Here is a 13,877-nt window from a genome sequence, read left to right as displayed (position 1 = left end):
TTTGGAGTAGATCACATCATGACCTACTACAAAAACCTAGGGGTACGCAAAGATGATTTCAGTCTAGCAAGGGTAACAACAGCAGAGGTACTCATTAAACTGAGCGCCCCTCAAACCTAACAAGGCCACTGGCCACGACAATATCCCCTCCAAATTCCTCAGAGACACAGCAACCGCCATCTCACCAGTCATAGCTCACATAATTAACCTCTCCATAAAACAGGGAAAAGTACCCAAAGACTTCAAAATTGCAAGAGTAACCCCCCTGCACAAAAAGGGCAGCAAATTGGACCCAGGCAACTACCGCCCTGTTTCTATACTTACCTCCATCTCGAAAGTCATGGAAAAAATAGTATATGAACAGGTCGAAAAGTACCTCGCAGAAAAGAAACTAATCTATGAATTTCAATCTGGCTTTAGAACATCCCACTCCACTGACACATGCCTTCTTTATTTGAACGACCACATCAAACAAGAGGTGGACGAGGGTAAATACTGCGGCATGGTGATGCTGGACCTACAAAAGGCTTTCGACACTGTCAATCACCCCATTCTGATTGACAAGCTAAAAGCAATTGGTTTTGATAAACTATCGGTGAGCTGGATGCAATCCTACCTGGAGGGGAGAGAACAGATGGTGGAGGTAAACGGTACTCTGTCCCCCCCCCTCCCAGTGAGCTGTGGTGTTCCACAAGGAAGCATATTAGGTCCGTTACTGTTCCTAATTTATGCAAATGACATGTCATCAGCATGTGACTGCAACTTGTTCCTGTTCGCGGACGACTCAGCCCTGCTGGTCTCTGACAGGAGCAGATTGCAGGTTGAAAAAACCCTCAGCTCCGAGCTCGGCAGAATCTGCACCTGGCTCGCCGATAATAAATTATCATTACACCTGGGTAAAACAGAGTCCATTCTCTTCGGTTCGAAACATAATCTCAGCAAATCCGACGACTTCTCAGTTGCAGTGGGTGACATTATTGTCACAAGTAAGAAGGAAATTACATACCTAGGATCTATTCTTGAGGCAAACCTCTCCTGTGACAAAATGGCATCCAATGTAATAAAAAAGTCAATCAAAGAACTAGATTCCTATACCGGATCTCCTCTCTGGTAAACAAAAACACCCTGAAAACTCTGGCAGGAGCACTCATTCAAGGGTACTATGACTATGCTTGCACGTCATGGTACCATAGCACCTCCAAGGCGCTAAAAATAAAACTTCAAACATCGCAAAATAAACTGGTCAGACTACTGCTTGACCTTTCATCTAGAACCCACCTCACCTCTGCCCACTTTGACAACCTAGGATGGCTTAGAGTAGACGACAGAGTACAGCTACTTGCAATGGGCCTGGTCTACAAGATCCACTACACCTCTATGGTACCCATGTACATGTCAAAATTCTTCCCAAAGGTCAAGGAATACCATGATCATAACACCAGAGGGAGCTCCACAAATCATGTAAAACCCAGATTTGGCACAAAAAAAGGGGAATACACGTTTCGCAATTATGCCACATCAAGGTGGAACGCTCTTCCCACAACTGTAAAGGAAAGTAAAACTATACTTACCTTCAAAACCTCTCTTAAAGAGCACCTTCGGGGGAAAGCATTGCAAAACTGGCCCCGGTAATGGTACAAATCTCAACCTGTCGTACAATGGACAGCTTCCCCCCCCCCATCTATGTATATACTCGCATTTTAGACTCTGTTACTAACTGTATATCTGTAGACTTGGTATGTCTTAAATGTCCGGTTAGGATGTATTAGAACGAAATCTAAAATGAAAATTGTAAATAAGCCATCTGTATGTAAAAAACCACCTGTATGTAAATTGTAAATAAGCCATCTGTATGTCAAATATGTCTTATATGTCTTAAATGATATGATGAATTGGAAATGGGGGACCCTGATGTAAACAAGACGAAAGTCTTTCTCTGGTCTGCATCCCCTTAACAATTGTATGTTTTGAGCTGTACTGTACTGTACCCAATATACAAGCTGTTAATAAACTTTTCAATCAATCAATCAATCAATGCCTGTCAGCCTTCTCGAGCCGGTTTTCAAACTTACCTACCCTACCTTTAAGTACTTTTGTAATTCTTTACAATTTTTGTATTTTCCCAACTTGTTATAAATATAACATATTAATATGTATCTATCTATGTACAAATGTTGAGTTCATTTAATTCCAGTTTATTTTAAAAATTAAATGCATTTACGTGATGATAATAGCGTTGTATTAAGTTGTATTTTTTCAGATTTTATTAAAATAAATATATTGAAATGGATAGCGTCACAGATGACGTCATCACGTAAAAGGACGCAGATGGAGGTGAGTCTCTGCTCCATGAGGGGCTCCAGCTGTTTACTGTTTACTAGTTTACTGTTTACTAGTTTACTAGTTTACTTGTACAAACAACCGGGAAGGGGCTCCGGTTCCCCGGGAGGCTGGTTCCTGTTACCGGGAGCCGGTTAGCCGAGAGCTAGCTGCTAACGGAGCGTACAGTAGTGGAGGAGAGCTAGCTGCTAACGGAGCTAACAGTATAGGGTGACCAGACGTCCCCGTTTTCCGGGGACAGTCCCCGTTTGTATTGGCCTGTCCCCGGAAATGTCCCCGTTTTTTAATATACGTTAAAAACGCATAGCAAAGTGAAATAAAACGTTTCATGTCAGGAAACACTGGGTAAACAGACTGTGGTCAAGCCAGCCCCCACTTCGGAAAACACAGTCAAGCCAGCCCGCACGTTGTATTGCGGTGCGGGAATATCCTATGCATTACGGTAGAGGCCTGTAAAAACTGCCTTCAAAATAAAAGCGTTTATTTGTCAATAACAAATATACCTAAAAAACACACCTAACATATTCATATTGGAGCTTGAATTAAGAAATATGAACTATATAATGTGATCAATAATAATTTAAAACAAACTACGTATAACTACCACATTATAACTGAGTGAATGTAAAATGTAAGGATACAGTTATGAAGACATATCTGACATTTCCACTGGGTGACTAAGCATAACATATAGTGGGAATGCCACTATATGTTATGCTACGGACGAAAAGTGTATTATTCCGTCCAATTATTTTGTCCGTCTTCTCCCACATTCAACATCGCAGAAACTCCGTTCAAACATCAAAACGTTCAGCTCGGTCGGGAATCGGGCGCTATTACTTTTATCATTCATAACTTTCATAATTCCAGAGATACATCCCATAATACATCACATTTTTAACATTTGAACTTTAACATTGCGCAGCTCGTTAAGTTAGAGTGCGTGATGTCACAGCTAGAGGGTAGGAAATCTTGAAATGTCCCTTCATATTTAAAAAAAAAACTGCCATAATTCCCAAACCCTACATTCCTGAGACATCATTTTTTATGAGAAAGGTAGGAAAACATCTCGTAGCTTGAAAAATGACAAATAATTAAGCAAAAATAATTAAACAAAATGCCTCTTGAGGGCATGAAGTGACAAAAACGTTCAACATGTCTCCATTAAAGCCCATTGTAATTTCAGGCAGATATTTCCTCACAGCAGCAGCCGCACACCTTTAGTTAAACTGCCAAAAAGGCCACATTATTAACCCGAAAGTACACAAAAATTACACTTCAGATACTCAACTTCCTTGACATGCTTCACGTTCACAGCAGCATGGAGAATCAGAATACCTTCACTCGTCCCACAGAGGGGATATTTACATTGTTACAGCAGAAAAGAGCCAACGACAGCTTAATGTTACGGAGAAGCAGAAAGTATTAAAGATGAAAACATTATAATAATACAAAAGTTACACAATTGACTAAATACAGATCCTGAAACAGTGGGACTCCAGTCCAACTGACCCTGGATCTGTTTGGTCCAAACCACAGCCACTCTGTCACATCATGACTTCAACACTTTCCCAGGATAAAAGCCACCCAGCTGCAAGGTGCAGGAAGAACAGCTGGTACAAACAACAACAACAACAACTACAGAGTGTTTGGATGGTACATTAACAGGTTTATGATATCCACAAGTCCTGCTTCAGGTCCAGGTCTGAGTTATATCAGTCTGTAAGTGAACCTCATGAGAGGAAGCAGAAAAGAGACGCCTGTCCAACAGAGGAAAGATACACATGTCTACACTTCAAGAAATCAATGTTTAAAATGTTTGAAGCGTTAACCAGAGGCCTGTACGACGAAGCCGGTTCAACCTAACCTGGATATGTTTGAGTTAGCCGGTTGGTCCAATCCAACACATACGCGCTCTCGCTAAGCGGTCCTACGACGCGGGTTATCAAGTGGATCGCTCAAGCCAGCCGTGTCCTATCTAGTTAGGTGCGCGTTCACATGAAAGGGGTGGTATCTGGAGCATTCGACCAATCACAAACATGGACAAGCGTACTGACAGCGCAGCGTCATACTTCCTGAATGAAAAGTAAACTTTAATATTAGTCAAATATGAAGAAGTTAAACTTTAAACATCCATGACTTAAACACTTTATCCAGGATCAAAGCCACATAGCTGCACCTGCAAGGTGAATACAGCTGGTAACAGAGAAAGTGTTTGAATGTGTACATTAACAGGTTTATGATATCACTGCCCCGTCTAAGACACGATCTGACTTTCATTACATTTGACTCGAGTGTTTCGTCAACTTAATGTGTTGCTTAAAATAATACTTCTGCATCCAGTATGTGACACTGTGAGTGTTGCACGGCCAGATACGGCTCAGCTGACTCAGATAAGGAGATATATGATACATTATGATGTGATATGATATGAATGATAATGGGACACATCTACGTCTGCACTCACAGTGCCGCGGACTGTACGTAATGTTACTCTGATCCGGTTACTTATGTTTGTGGCAGATATTTAAGTAAGCTTTCTTAACGCTAATGTTATAATAGTCAGATTGCTCTGAAGATGGGAGGGGATATTCTATTAGGGCTGCTCGATTATGGCAAAAATCATAATCTCGATTATTTGGGTCAATAATTGATATCACGATTATTAAAAAGGATTATCCATTTACTTTGAAAACATCAATTTATTGGAAAAAAAATGTGAACAGTATGTTTTTAACAGTTGATTACCCTGAACTTTATTCAACTGAAAAAACAATAATAAAACAAAAAAATCGTTTTATTTCGATTATGTTGCAAGCCAAAATAATTGCAATTAAAATACGATTAATTGAGCAGCCCTATATTCTATTCATGTTCACGTTCACACAGTCAGTTGATTTTTGCCGGCCGTCTTTCTGTATTTCCTTTCTCCTGTAATATGACTTGATCGCTTTAAACTCCTCACACTGAGCTCTGATTGGTCAGCAGGCGGTGCTTTCACTGAGTTGATCTCTTAGCCTGCAACCTAACCTGCTCCGGAGCAGGCTAGCCGCTGAGCATCAGTTACCATGGAGATCTAGCCCGCTAAAAAGAGAACCAGCGTCGTAGGACCGGAAAGCCAGAGTTGTCCCTGAAGTTAGCTAAGAGAACATCCGGCTTCGTCGTACAGGCCTCTGAACTGAACAAAGAGCATTATACTTTTATAAACCTTTCTTCACATTGGGCTCATTGAATCCCTGGATGTGAACAGAGTAATGTGTTTATTACTTCAGTCTTTAATGTATAATATCAAATCTACAATACGTTCTCTGACCCAGCCTCCAAAAATACATATATATGATTTATTTTTGATTTCGCCTTTTGGTTAAAAAACACTGTTTAATACATCAATTATAAAAACTAATACGATATTTACTGATAGCTTAAACAATGAGTTCATTGAAAAATAGCCAAAATGATAGTAAAGATAATGCAGCCTGACATTGTTTTATATAAATATATATATTTATTTTTGTTCCCAATGAATATCTTAATACTGAAAGTGAGTTTCCTAATCTGTGGCTCCAGATGATAAATCATATGTATTATTATTCCAGACGCCAGCTCTGAATAATCCGTCAATTATTTCATGAAGAACTGCAGAAATAACAAAAATCTCCACTTCGTCTCTTTTAGAAAAGTGTGTGTGTGTGTGTGTGTGTGTGTGTGTGTGTGTGTGTGTGTGTGTGTGTGTGTGTGTGTGTGTGTGTGTGTGTGTGTGTGTGTGTGTGTGTGGTGTGTGTGTGTGTGTGTGTGTGTGTGTGTGTGTGTGTGTGTGTGTGTGTGTGTGTGTGTGTGTGTGTGTGTGTGTGTGTGTGTGTGTGTGTGTGTGATAATGAATCTGCTGAATGTAGAGCAGTGTCTGAATGCAGATGGAAAGCTATTGTTCAGAAGTGAACTCTGCAGGAACAATAACTGATAAACCAGCGCTGATAGAGGGAGGCCATTATGAGGAGGAGGAGGATGAGGATGAAGAAGAGGAGGACATCTTCTTCCTCTTCCTCTCAATCCTCCCAGTGATTCTCTGTGGGCTGCATTAGCTGCTCACAGAGAATCATCATATCTGAGCTACACACACACACACACACACACACACACACACACACACACACACACACTCACACACACACACACACACCACACACACACACACACACACACACACACACCACACACACACACACACACACACACCACACACACAGGGTTAACTGTGTGAATGTCAGAATGAGATCTGATGGAGACATAATGTCCTCCTTTGTGCTGAACCGGGCCAATCTATTTCCTGAATGCTTCCACAATAATGTGGGGGGGGGCTGACCTCTACTCAGTGAGGAGGGTGGGGGTCAATAACTGATCAGGAAGACCTTTCATCATCTTCAGGTTGATCAAAACTCCAAAATATGACCTTCAATATAAAACAGGAAAGAGAGATCACGTCAACAGAATATGAAATGAAATACGGTTTATTACGCTGATAACTATTTAGATAGATAAATCATTTCTGTCTTTATAACCCTGATGGCTTTCTTCCTGAGCCGCAGGGAGTAAAGATCCTCCATGGATAACAGACTTTAAAGGTGTCCTATCATGCAGAGTGCACTCTCTGATGTCTCCTCTATATCACCATGTGTCCCCGGTGTGTCAGGAGACTCACATAGTGAGGTCTTCTCTACATCACCATGTGTCCCCGGTGTGTCAGGAGACTCACATAGTGATGTCTTCTCTACATCACCATGTGTCCCCGGTGTGTCAGGAGACTCACTAAGTGATGTCTTCTCTACATCACCATGTGTCCCCGGTGTGTCAGGAGACTCTCAAAGTGATGTCTTCTCTACATCACCATGTGTCCCCGGTGTGTCAGGAGACTCACAAAGTGATGTCTTCTCTACATCACCATGTGTCCCCGGTGTGTCAGGAGACTCACAAAGTGATGTCTTCTCTACATCACCATGTGTCCCCGGTGTGTCAGGAGACTCTCAAAGTGATGTCTTCTCTACATCAACATGTGTCCCCGGTGTGTCAGGAGACTCACTAAGTGATGTCTTCTCTACATCACCATGTGTCCCCGGTGTGTCAGGAGACTCACTAAGTGATGTCTTCTCTACATCACCATGTGTCCCCGGTGTGTCAGGAGACTCACTAAGTGATGTCTTCTCTACATCACCATGTGTCCCCGGTGTGTCAGGAGACTCTCAAAGTGATGTCTTCTCTACATCACCATGTGTCCCCGGTGTGTCAGGAGACTCACTAAGTGATGTCTTCTCTACATCACCATGTGTCCCCGGTGTGTCAGGAGACTCACAAAGTGATGTCTTCTCTACATCACCATGTGTGTCAGGAGACTCTCAAAGTGATGTCTTCTCTACATCACCATGTGTCCCCGGTGTGTCAGGAGACTCACAAAGTGATGTCTTCTCTACATCACCATGTGTGTCAGGAGACTCTCAAAGTGATGTCTTCTCTACATCACCATGTGTCCCCGGTGTGTCAGGAGACTCACATAGTGATGTCTTCTCTACATCACCATGTGTCCCCGGTGTGTCAGGAGACTCACATAGTGATGTCTTCTCTACATCACCATGTGTCCCCGGTGTGTCAGGAGACTCTCAAAGTGATGTCTTCTCTACATCACCATGTGTGTCAGGAGACTCTCAAAGTGATGTCTTCTCTACATCACCATGTGTGTCAGGAGACTCTCAAAGTGATGTCTTCTCTACATCACCATGTGTGTCAGGAGACTCACAAAGTGATGTCTTCTCTACATCACCATGTGTCCCCGGTGTGTCAGGAGACTCACAAAGTGATGTCTTCTCTACATCACCATGTGTGTCAGGAGACTCTCAAAGTGATGTCTTCTCTACATCACCATGTGTCCCCGGTGTGTCAGGAGACTCACAAAGTGATGTCTTCTCTACATCACCATGTGTCCCCGGTGTGTCAGGAGACTCACAAAGTGATGTCTTCTCTACATCACCATGTGTCCCCGGTGTGTCAGGAGACTCACATAGTGATGTCTTCTCTACATCACCATGTGTCCCCGGTGTGTCAGGAGACTCTCAAAGTGATGTCTTCTCTACATCACCATGTGTGTCAGGAGACTCTCAAAGTGATGTCTTCTCTACATCACCATGTGTGTCAGGAGACTCTCAAAGTGATGTCTTCTCTACATCACCATGTGTGTCAGGAGACTCACAAAGTGATGTCTTCTCTACATCACCATGTGTCCCCGGTGTGTCAGGAGACTCTCAAAGTGATGTCTTCTCTACATCACCATGTGTCCCCGGTGTGTCAGGAGACTCTCAAAGTGATGTCTTCTCTACATCACCATGTGTCCCCGGTGTGTCAGGAGACTCACAAAGTGATGTCCTTTATACATCACCATGTGTCCCCGTTGTGTCCCCGGTGTGTCCTCGGTGTGTAGGGATGGGTATCGTTTGAAATGTATCGATTCCGATTCCGGTTCTTATCGATTCCGGTTCTTATCGATTCCGGTTCTTATCGATTCCGGTTCTTATCGATTCCCCGTTTCGATTCCAAAATTGTAAAAGAAAGAGGTCAAACGTTTAGATAACAAAAATATCTTTATTCTTTTACAAATAAAAAATATAAATGCAATACAAATGTATTGCACAATAGCTGTGCTTTATTGTAACTGAGCTATGCCTGTGGCAAGCTATTAACAGGCATTACTCTGTGCCTTGTCTTTTTCTTTTTTAGTGTAGTGGAGCCTCACTTTAGAGCGTTTACCGCCATCCATCTTTGGTGTTATGAAGTGACTGAGCTCGCGAACTGTCTACGGGAGGGCGGGGGGAGCCTCGCTGCGGGGCAACTACCGTCAACGGCCCGCTGACGGCCCGCTGGCGGCCGGCTCGGGTCGCTGACGGCCGGCCGTTCTGTGATTCTCCAAAACACACAGATGGCCAGTCCGCCCAGACCCTGTATTCCACCGGGGACCCGGTGGAATACAGGGTCTACCGCGTTTAGGAACCGTTAAGCAGAACCGAAATTGTGTATTTTGTATGGGTACCCGGTACCCGGCATTTTCTTATCGGTTCTCATCTGGAACCGAGTTTCGGTTCCCAACCCTACCGGTGTGTCAGGAGACTCTCAAAGTGTCAGGACCCTCTCTCTTATCCTCCGTACCCACATCTCTAAAAACGGGGGAACAACGGAGCTGATCCAGATTTGCTGCGTCATGACGGCATTACTAAAATGTGGGTGGGCTTTAAACCCACGGGCCAATCAGAAACGTTGCTGTCAGAAACAACGAGACGTGTTCTGGAAGTAATATGGTCTGTGTTTACATTAGCATGCTAACACTCAGAGCTAACCTATACTGGAGAGAGCATGTGTAAAGAAGCAGGAAATCAAAAGGAAGTCACCTTGTGGTAAACCTGAGAGAGAGAAAGAGTTTGAGCTCCATACTGTTTCAGAGAGAATCCTTCATGTGGTTTGGAACATGATAATGAGTTTCATCACGGCAGCGTTTAGCTGAGTTTCTGCTGGGAAAATTCTCCTGATGAGATCTACTCTCTTTATATTCTTTTTAAACATCTTTTTTATACCTAAGAGCTATACTGTGTGTGAAAAAGGAGTATAATAGGAGACCTTTAAGTCTTTCTGTATGAAGGGTTTCTGATGGTTTGATGGTTCTCCGCAGGCTCCCAGGGTTCTGCTGGTGGAGGCTTTTTATGGCGGTTCCCACAAACAGCTGATGGACCTCCTGCAGGAGAACCTCTCCAGCTGCTGCCTATGCTCCCTGCCCGCTAAGAAGTGGCACTGGAGGGCGAGGACTGCAGCGCTGAGCCTCAGCCAGAGCATCCCCACCTCTGGGTCCTACAGGTGAGACTGTGACTCTGTGACATCACACTGTGCATCACACTGAGCCAGAGCATGCCCAGCTGTGGGTCCTACAGGTGAGACTGTGACACTGTGACATCACACTGTGCATCCCCAGCTGTGGGTCCTACAGGTGAGACTGTGACACTGTGACATCACACTGTGCATCCTAGGTGGGAGCAGCTGAACTGGTTTGATCTGGAGGATAACTATAAGATGTGTTCGTTGAGTCAGACCTGACCTTTATGTTTGAACCGTTTCTCACTGGCCTCTTGTTAGTGTCACTCTTACAGTGTGTTTATTACAGTGTGTTATTACAGTGTGTTATTACAGTGTGTTAGTGTGTTATTACAGTGTGTTATTACAGTGTGTTATTACAGTGTGTTAGTGTGTTATTACAGTGTGTTATTACAGTGTGTTAGTGTGTTATTACAGTGTGTTATTACAGTGTGTTATTACAGTGTGTTAGTGTGTTATTACAGTGTGTTATAACAGTGTCATAACAGTGTGTTATAACAGTGTGTTATAACAGTGTGTTATAACAGTGTGTTATAACAGTGTGTTAGTGTGTTATTACAGTGTGTTATTACAGTGTGTTATAACAGTGTGTTAGTGTGTTATTACAGTGTGTTAGAACAGTGTGTTAGAACAGTGTGTTATAACAGTGTGTTAGTGTGTTATTACAGTGTGTTATAACAGTGTGTTATTACAGTGTGTTATTACAGTGTGTTATAACAGTGTGTTATAACAGTGTGTTATAACAGTGTGTTATAACTGTGTTATTACAGTGTGTTATAACAGTGTGTTAGTGTGTTATTACAGTGTGTTATTACAGTGTGTTATTACAGTGTGTTATTACAGTGTGTTAGTGTGTTATAACAGTGTGTTATAACAGTGTGTTATAACAGTGTGTTATAACAGTGTGTTATAACTGTGTTATAACAGTGTGTTATAACAGTGTGTTAGTGTGTTATTACAGTGTGTTATTACAGTGTGTTATTACAGTGTGTTAGTGTGTTATTACAGTGTGTTATAACAGTGTTATAACAGTGTGTTATAACAGTGTGTTAGTGTGTTATTACAGTGTGTTATTACAGTGTGTTATAACAGTGTGTTATAACAGTGTGTTATAACAGTGTGTTAGTGTGTTATTACAGTGTGTTATTACAGTGTGTTATAACAGTGTGTTAGTGTGTTATTACAGTGTGTTAGAACAGTGTGTTATTACAGTGTGTTATAACAGTGTGTTATTACAGTTTGTTTATTACAGTGTGTTATTACAGTGTATATATTACAGTGTGTTTATTACAGTGTGTTATTACAGTGTGCTGAACCTGTGAGTCTCTGTCCCCTCAGGGTCATGTTCTGCAGCTCGGTGCTGAACCTGTGTGTCTCTGTCCCCTCAGGGTCATGTTCTGCAGCTCGGTGCTGAACCTGTGTGTCTCTGTCCCCTCAGGGTCCTGTTCTGCAGCTCGGTGCTGAACCTGTGTGTCTCTGTCCCCTCAGGGTCCTGTTCTGCAGCTCGGTGCTGAACCTGTGTGTCTCTGTACCCTCAGGGTCCTGTTCTGCAGCTCGGTGCTGAACCTGTGTGTCTCTGTACCCTCAGGGTCCTGTTCTGCAGCTCGGTGCTGGACCGGTGTGTCTCTGTACCCTCAGGGTCCTGTTCTGCTGCTCGGTGCTGAACCTGTGTGTCTCTGTCCCCTCAGGGTCCTGTTCTGCAGCTCGGTGCTGAACCTGTGTGTCTCTGTACCCTCAGGGTCCTGTTCTGCAGCTCGGTGCTGAACCTGTGTGTCTCTGTCCCCTCAGGGTCCTGTTCTGCAGCTCGGTGCTGAACCTGTGTGTCTCTGTCCCCTCAGGGTCCTGTTCTGCAACTCGGTGCTGAACCTGTGTGTCTCTGTACCCTCAGGGTCCTGTTCTGCAGCTCGGTGCTGAACCTGTGTGTCTCTGTACCCTCAGGGTCCTGTTCTGCAGCTCGGTGCTGAACCTGTGTGTCTCTGTACCCTCAGGGTCCTGTTCTGCAGCTCGGTGCTGAACCTGTGTGTCTCTGTACCCTCAGGGTCCTGTTCTGCAGCTCGGTGCTGAACCTGTGTGAGCTGGTGGCTCTCAGACCGGACCTGGCCCGGCTGAAGAAGGTTCTGTACTTCCATGAGAACCAGCTGGTGTACCCGGTCCGTAAAGACCAGCAGAGAGACTTCCAGTACGGATACAACCAGGTCCTCTCGTGGTAAACAAAAACTACATGTGGTTTTATTAGTGTCCGACTAAAGGATGTGGAACAAATAAATAAAGAGCTGTCTGTTACTGTGAGGCTGTGATTGGTTAACAAGGCTGTGAGATGATTGGTGAACGAGTCTGTGAGGCTGTGATTGGTTAACAAGGCTGTGAGATGATTGGTGAACGAGTCTGTGATGCTGTGATTGGTTAACAAGGCTGTGAGATGATTGGTGAACGAGTCTGTGAGGCTGTGATTGGTTAACAAGGCTGTGAGATGATTGGGGAACGAGTCTGTGAGGCTGTGATTGGTTAACAAGGCTGTGAGATGATTGGTGAACGAGTCTGTGAGGTTGTGATTGGTTAACGAGTCTGTGAGATGACTGGTTATCGAGTCTGTGAGATGATTGGTTAACGAGTCTGTGAGGTTGTGATTGGTTAACGAGTCTGTGAGCTGACTGGTTAACGAGTCTGTGAGATGATTGGTTAACGAGTCTGTGAGCTTATTGGTTAACAAGCCTCTGAGATGATTGGTTAATGAGTCTGTGAGGCTGTGATTGGTTAACGACGCTGTGTTTCTTCCCGTGTGACTCTGTGTTTCTTCCCGTGTGACTCTGTGTTTCTTCCCGCGTGACTCTGTGTTTCTTCCCGCGTGACTCTGTGTTTCTTCCCGCGTGACTCTGTGTTTCTTCCCGCGTGACTCTGTGTTTCTTCCCGCGTGACGCTGTGTTTCTTCCCGTGTTTCTTCCCGTGTGACTCTGTGTTTCTTCCCGTGTGACGCTGTGTTTCTTCCCGTGTTTCTTCCCGTGTGACTCTGCGTTTCTTCCCGTGTTTCTTCCCGTGTGACTCTGTGTTTCTTCCCGTGTGACGCTGTGTTTCTTCCCGTGTGACGCTGTGTTTCTTCCCGTGTTTCTTCCCGTGTGACTCTGTGTTTCTTCCCGTGTTTTCTTCCCGTGTGACTCTGTGTTTCTTCCCGTGTGACGCTGTGTTTCTTCCCGTGTTTCTCTTCCCGTGTGACTCTGTGTTTCTTCTCCCGTGTTTCTTCCCGTGTGACTCTGTGTTTCTTCCCGTGTGACTCTGCGTTTCTTCCCGTGTTTCTTCCCGTGTGACTCTGTGTTTCTTCCCGTGTGACGCTGTGTTTCTTCCCGTGTGACGCTGTGTTTCTTCCCGTGTGACTCTGTGTTTCTTCCCGTGTTTCTTCCCGTGTGACTCTGTGTTTCTTCCCGCGTGACTCTGCGTTTCTTCCCGTGTTTCTTCCGTGTGACTCTGTGTTTCTTCCCGTGTGACGCTGTGTTTCTTCCCGTGTGACGCTGTGTTTCTTCCCGCGTGACTCTGTGTTTCTTCCCGCGTGACTCTGTGTTTCTTCCCGCGTGACTCTGTGTTTCTTCCCGCGTGACTCTGTGTTTCTTCCCGCGTGACTGTGTTTTCTTCCCGCGTGACTCTGT

At 44.1% G+C, this 13,877-nt stretch overlaps 1 protein-coding gene across 1 annotated transcript; it reads left to right on the top strand.

The window, feature by feature from the left end:
• Positions 1-2,323: 2,323 nt before the first annotated feature.
• On the top strand, positions 2,324-12,445 carry LOC117496742 (glycosyltransferase-like domain-containing protein 1; the record flags this gene model as incomplete). Its single annotated transcript, XM_034148479.1, is given in 3 exon segments — positions 2,324-2,334; positions 10,043-10,224; positions 12,278-12,445. Coding segments are annotated over 3 exon segments (356 nt in total), but the record flags the coding sequence as incomplete, so codon positions are not given.
• Between the last annotated feature and the right edge of the window lie 1,432 nt (positions 12,446-13,877).

The sequence above is a fragment of the Trematomus bernacchii genome, unplaced genomic scaffold (genome assembly GCF_902827165.1).
Source record: "Trematomus bernacchii unplaced genomic scaffold, fTreBer1.1, whole genome shotgun sequence".
Taxonomy (NCBI): Eukaryota; Metazoa; Chordata; class Actinopteri; order Perciformes; family Nototheniidae; genus Trematomus; species Trematomus bernacchii.
Note: the sequence above shows the minus strand (reverse complement) of the source record. Positions and strands in the feature narration are given on the sequence as shown.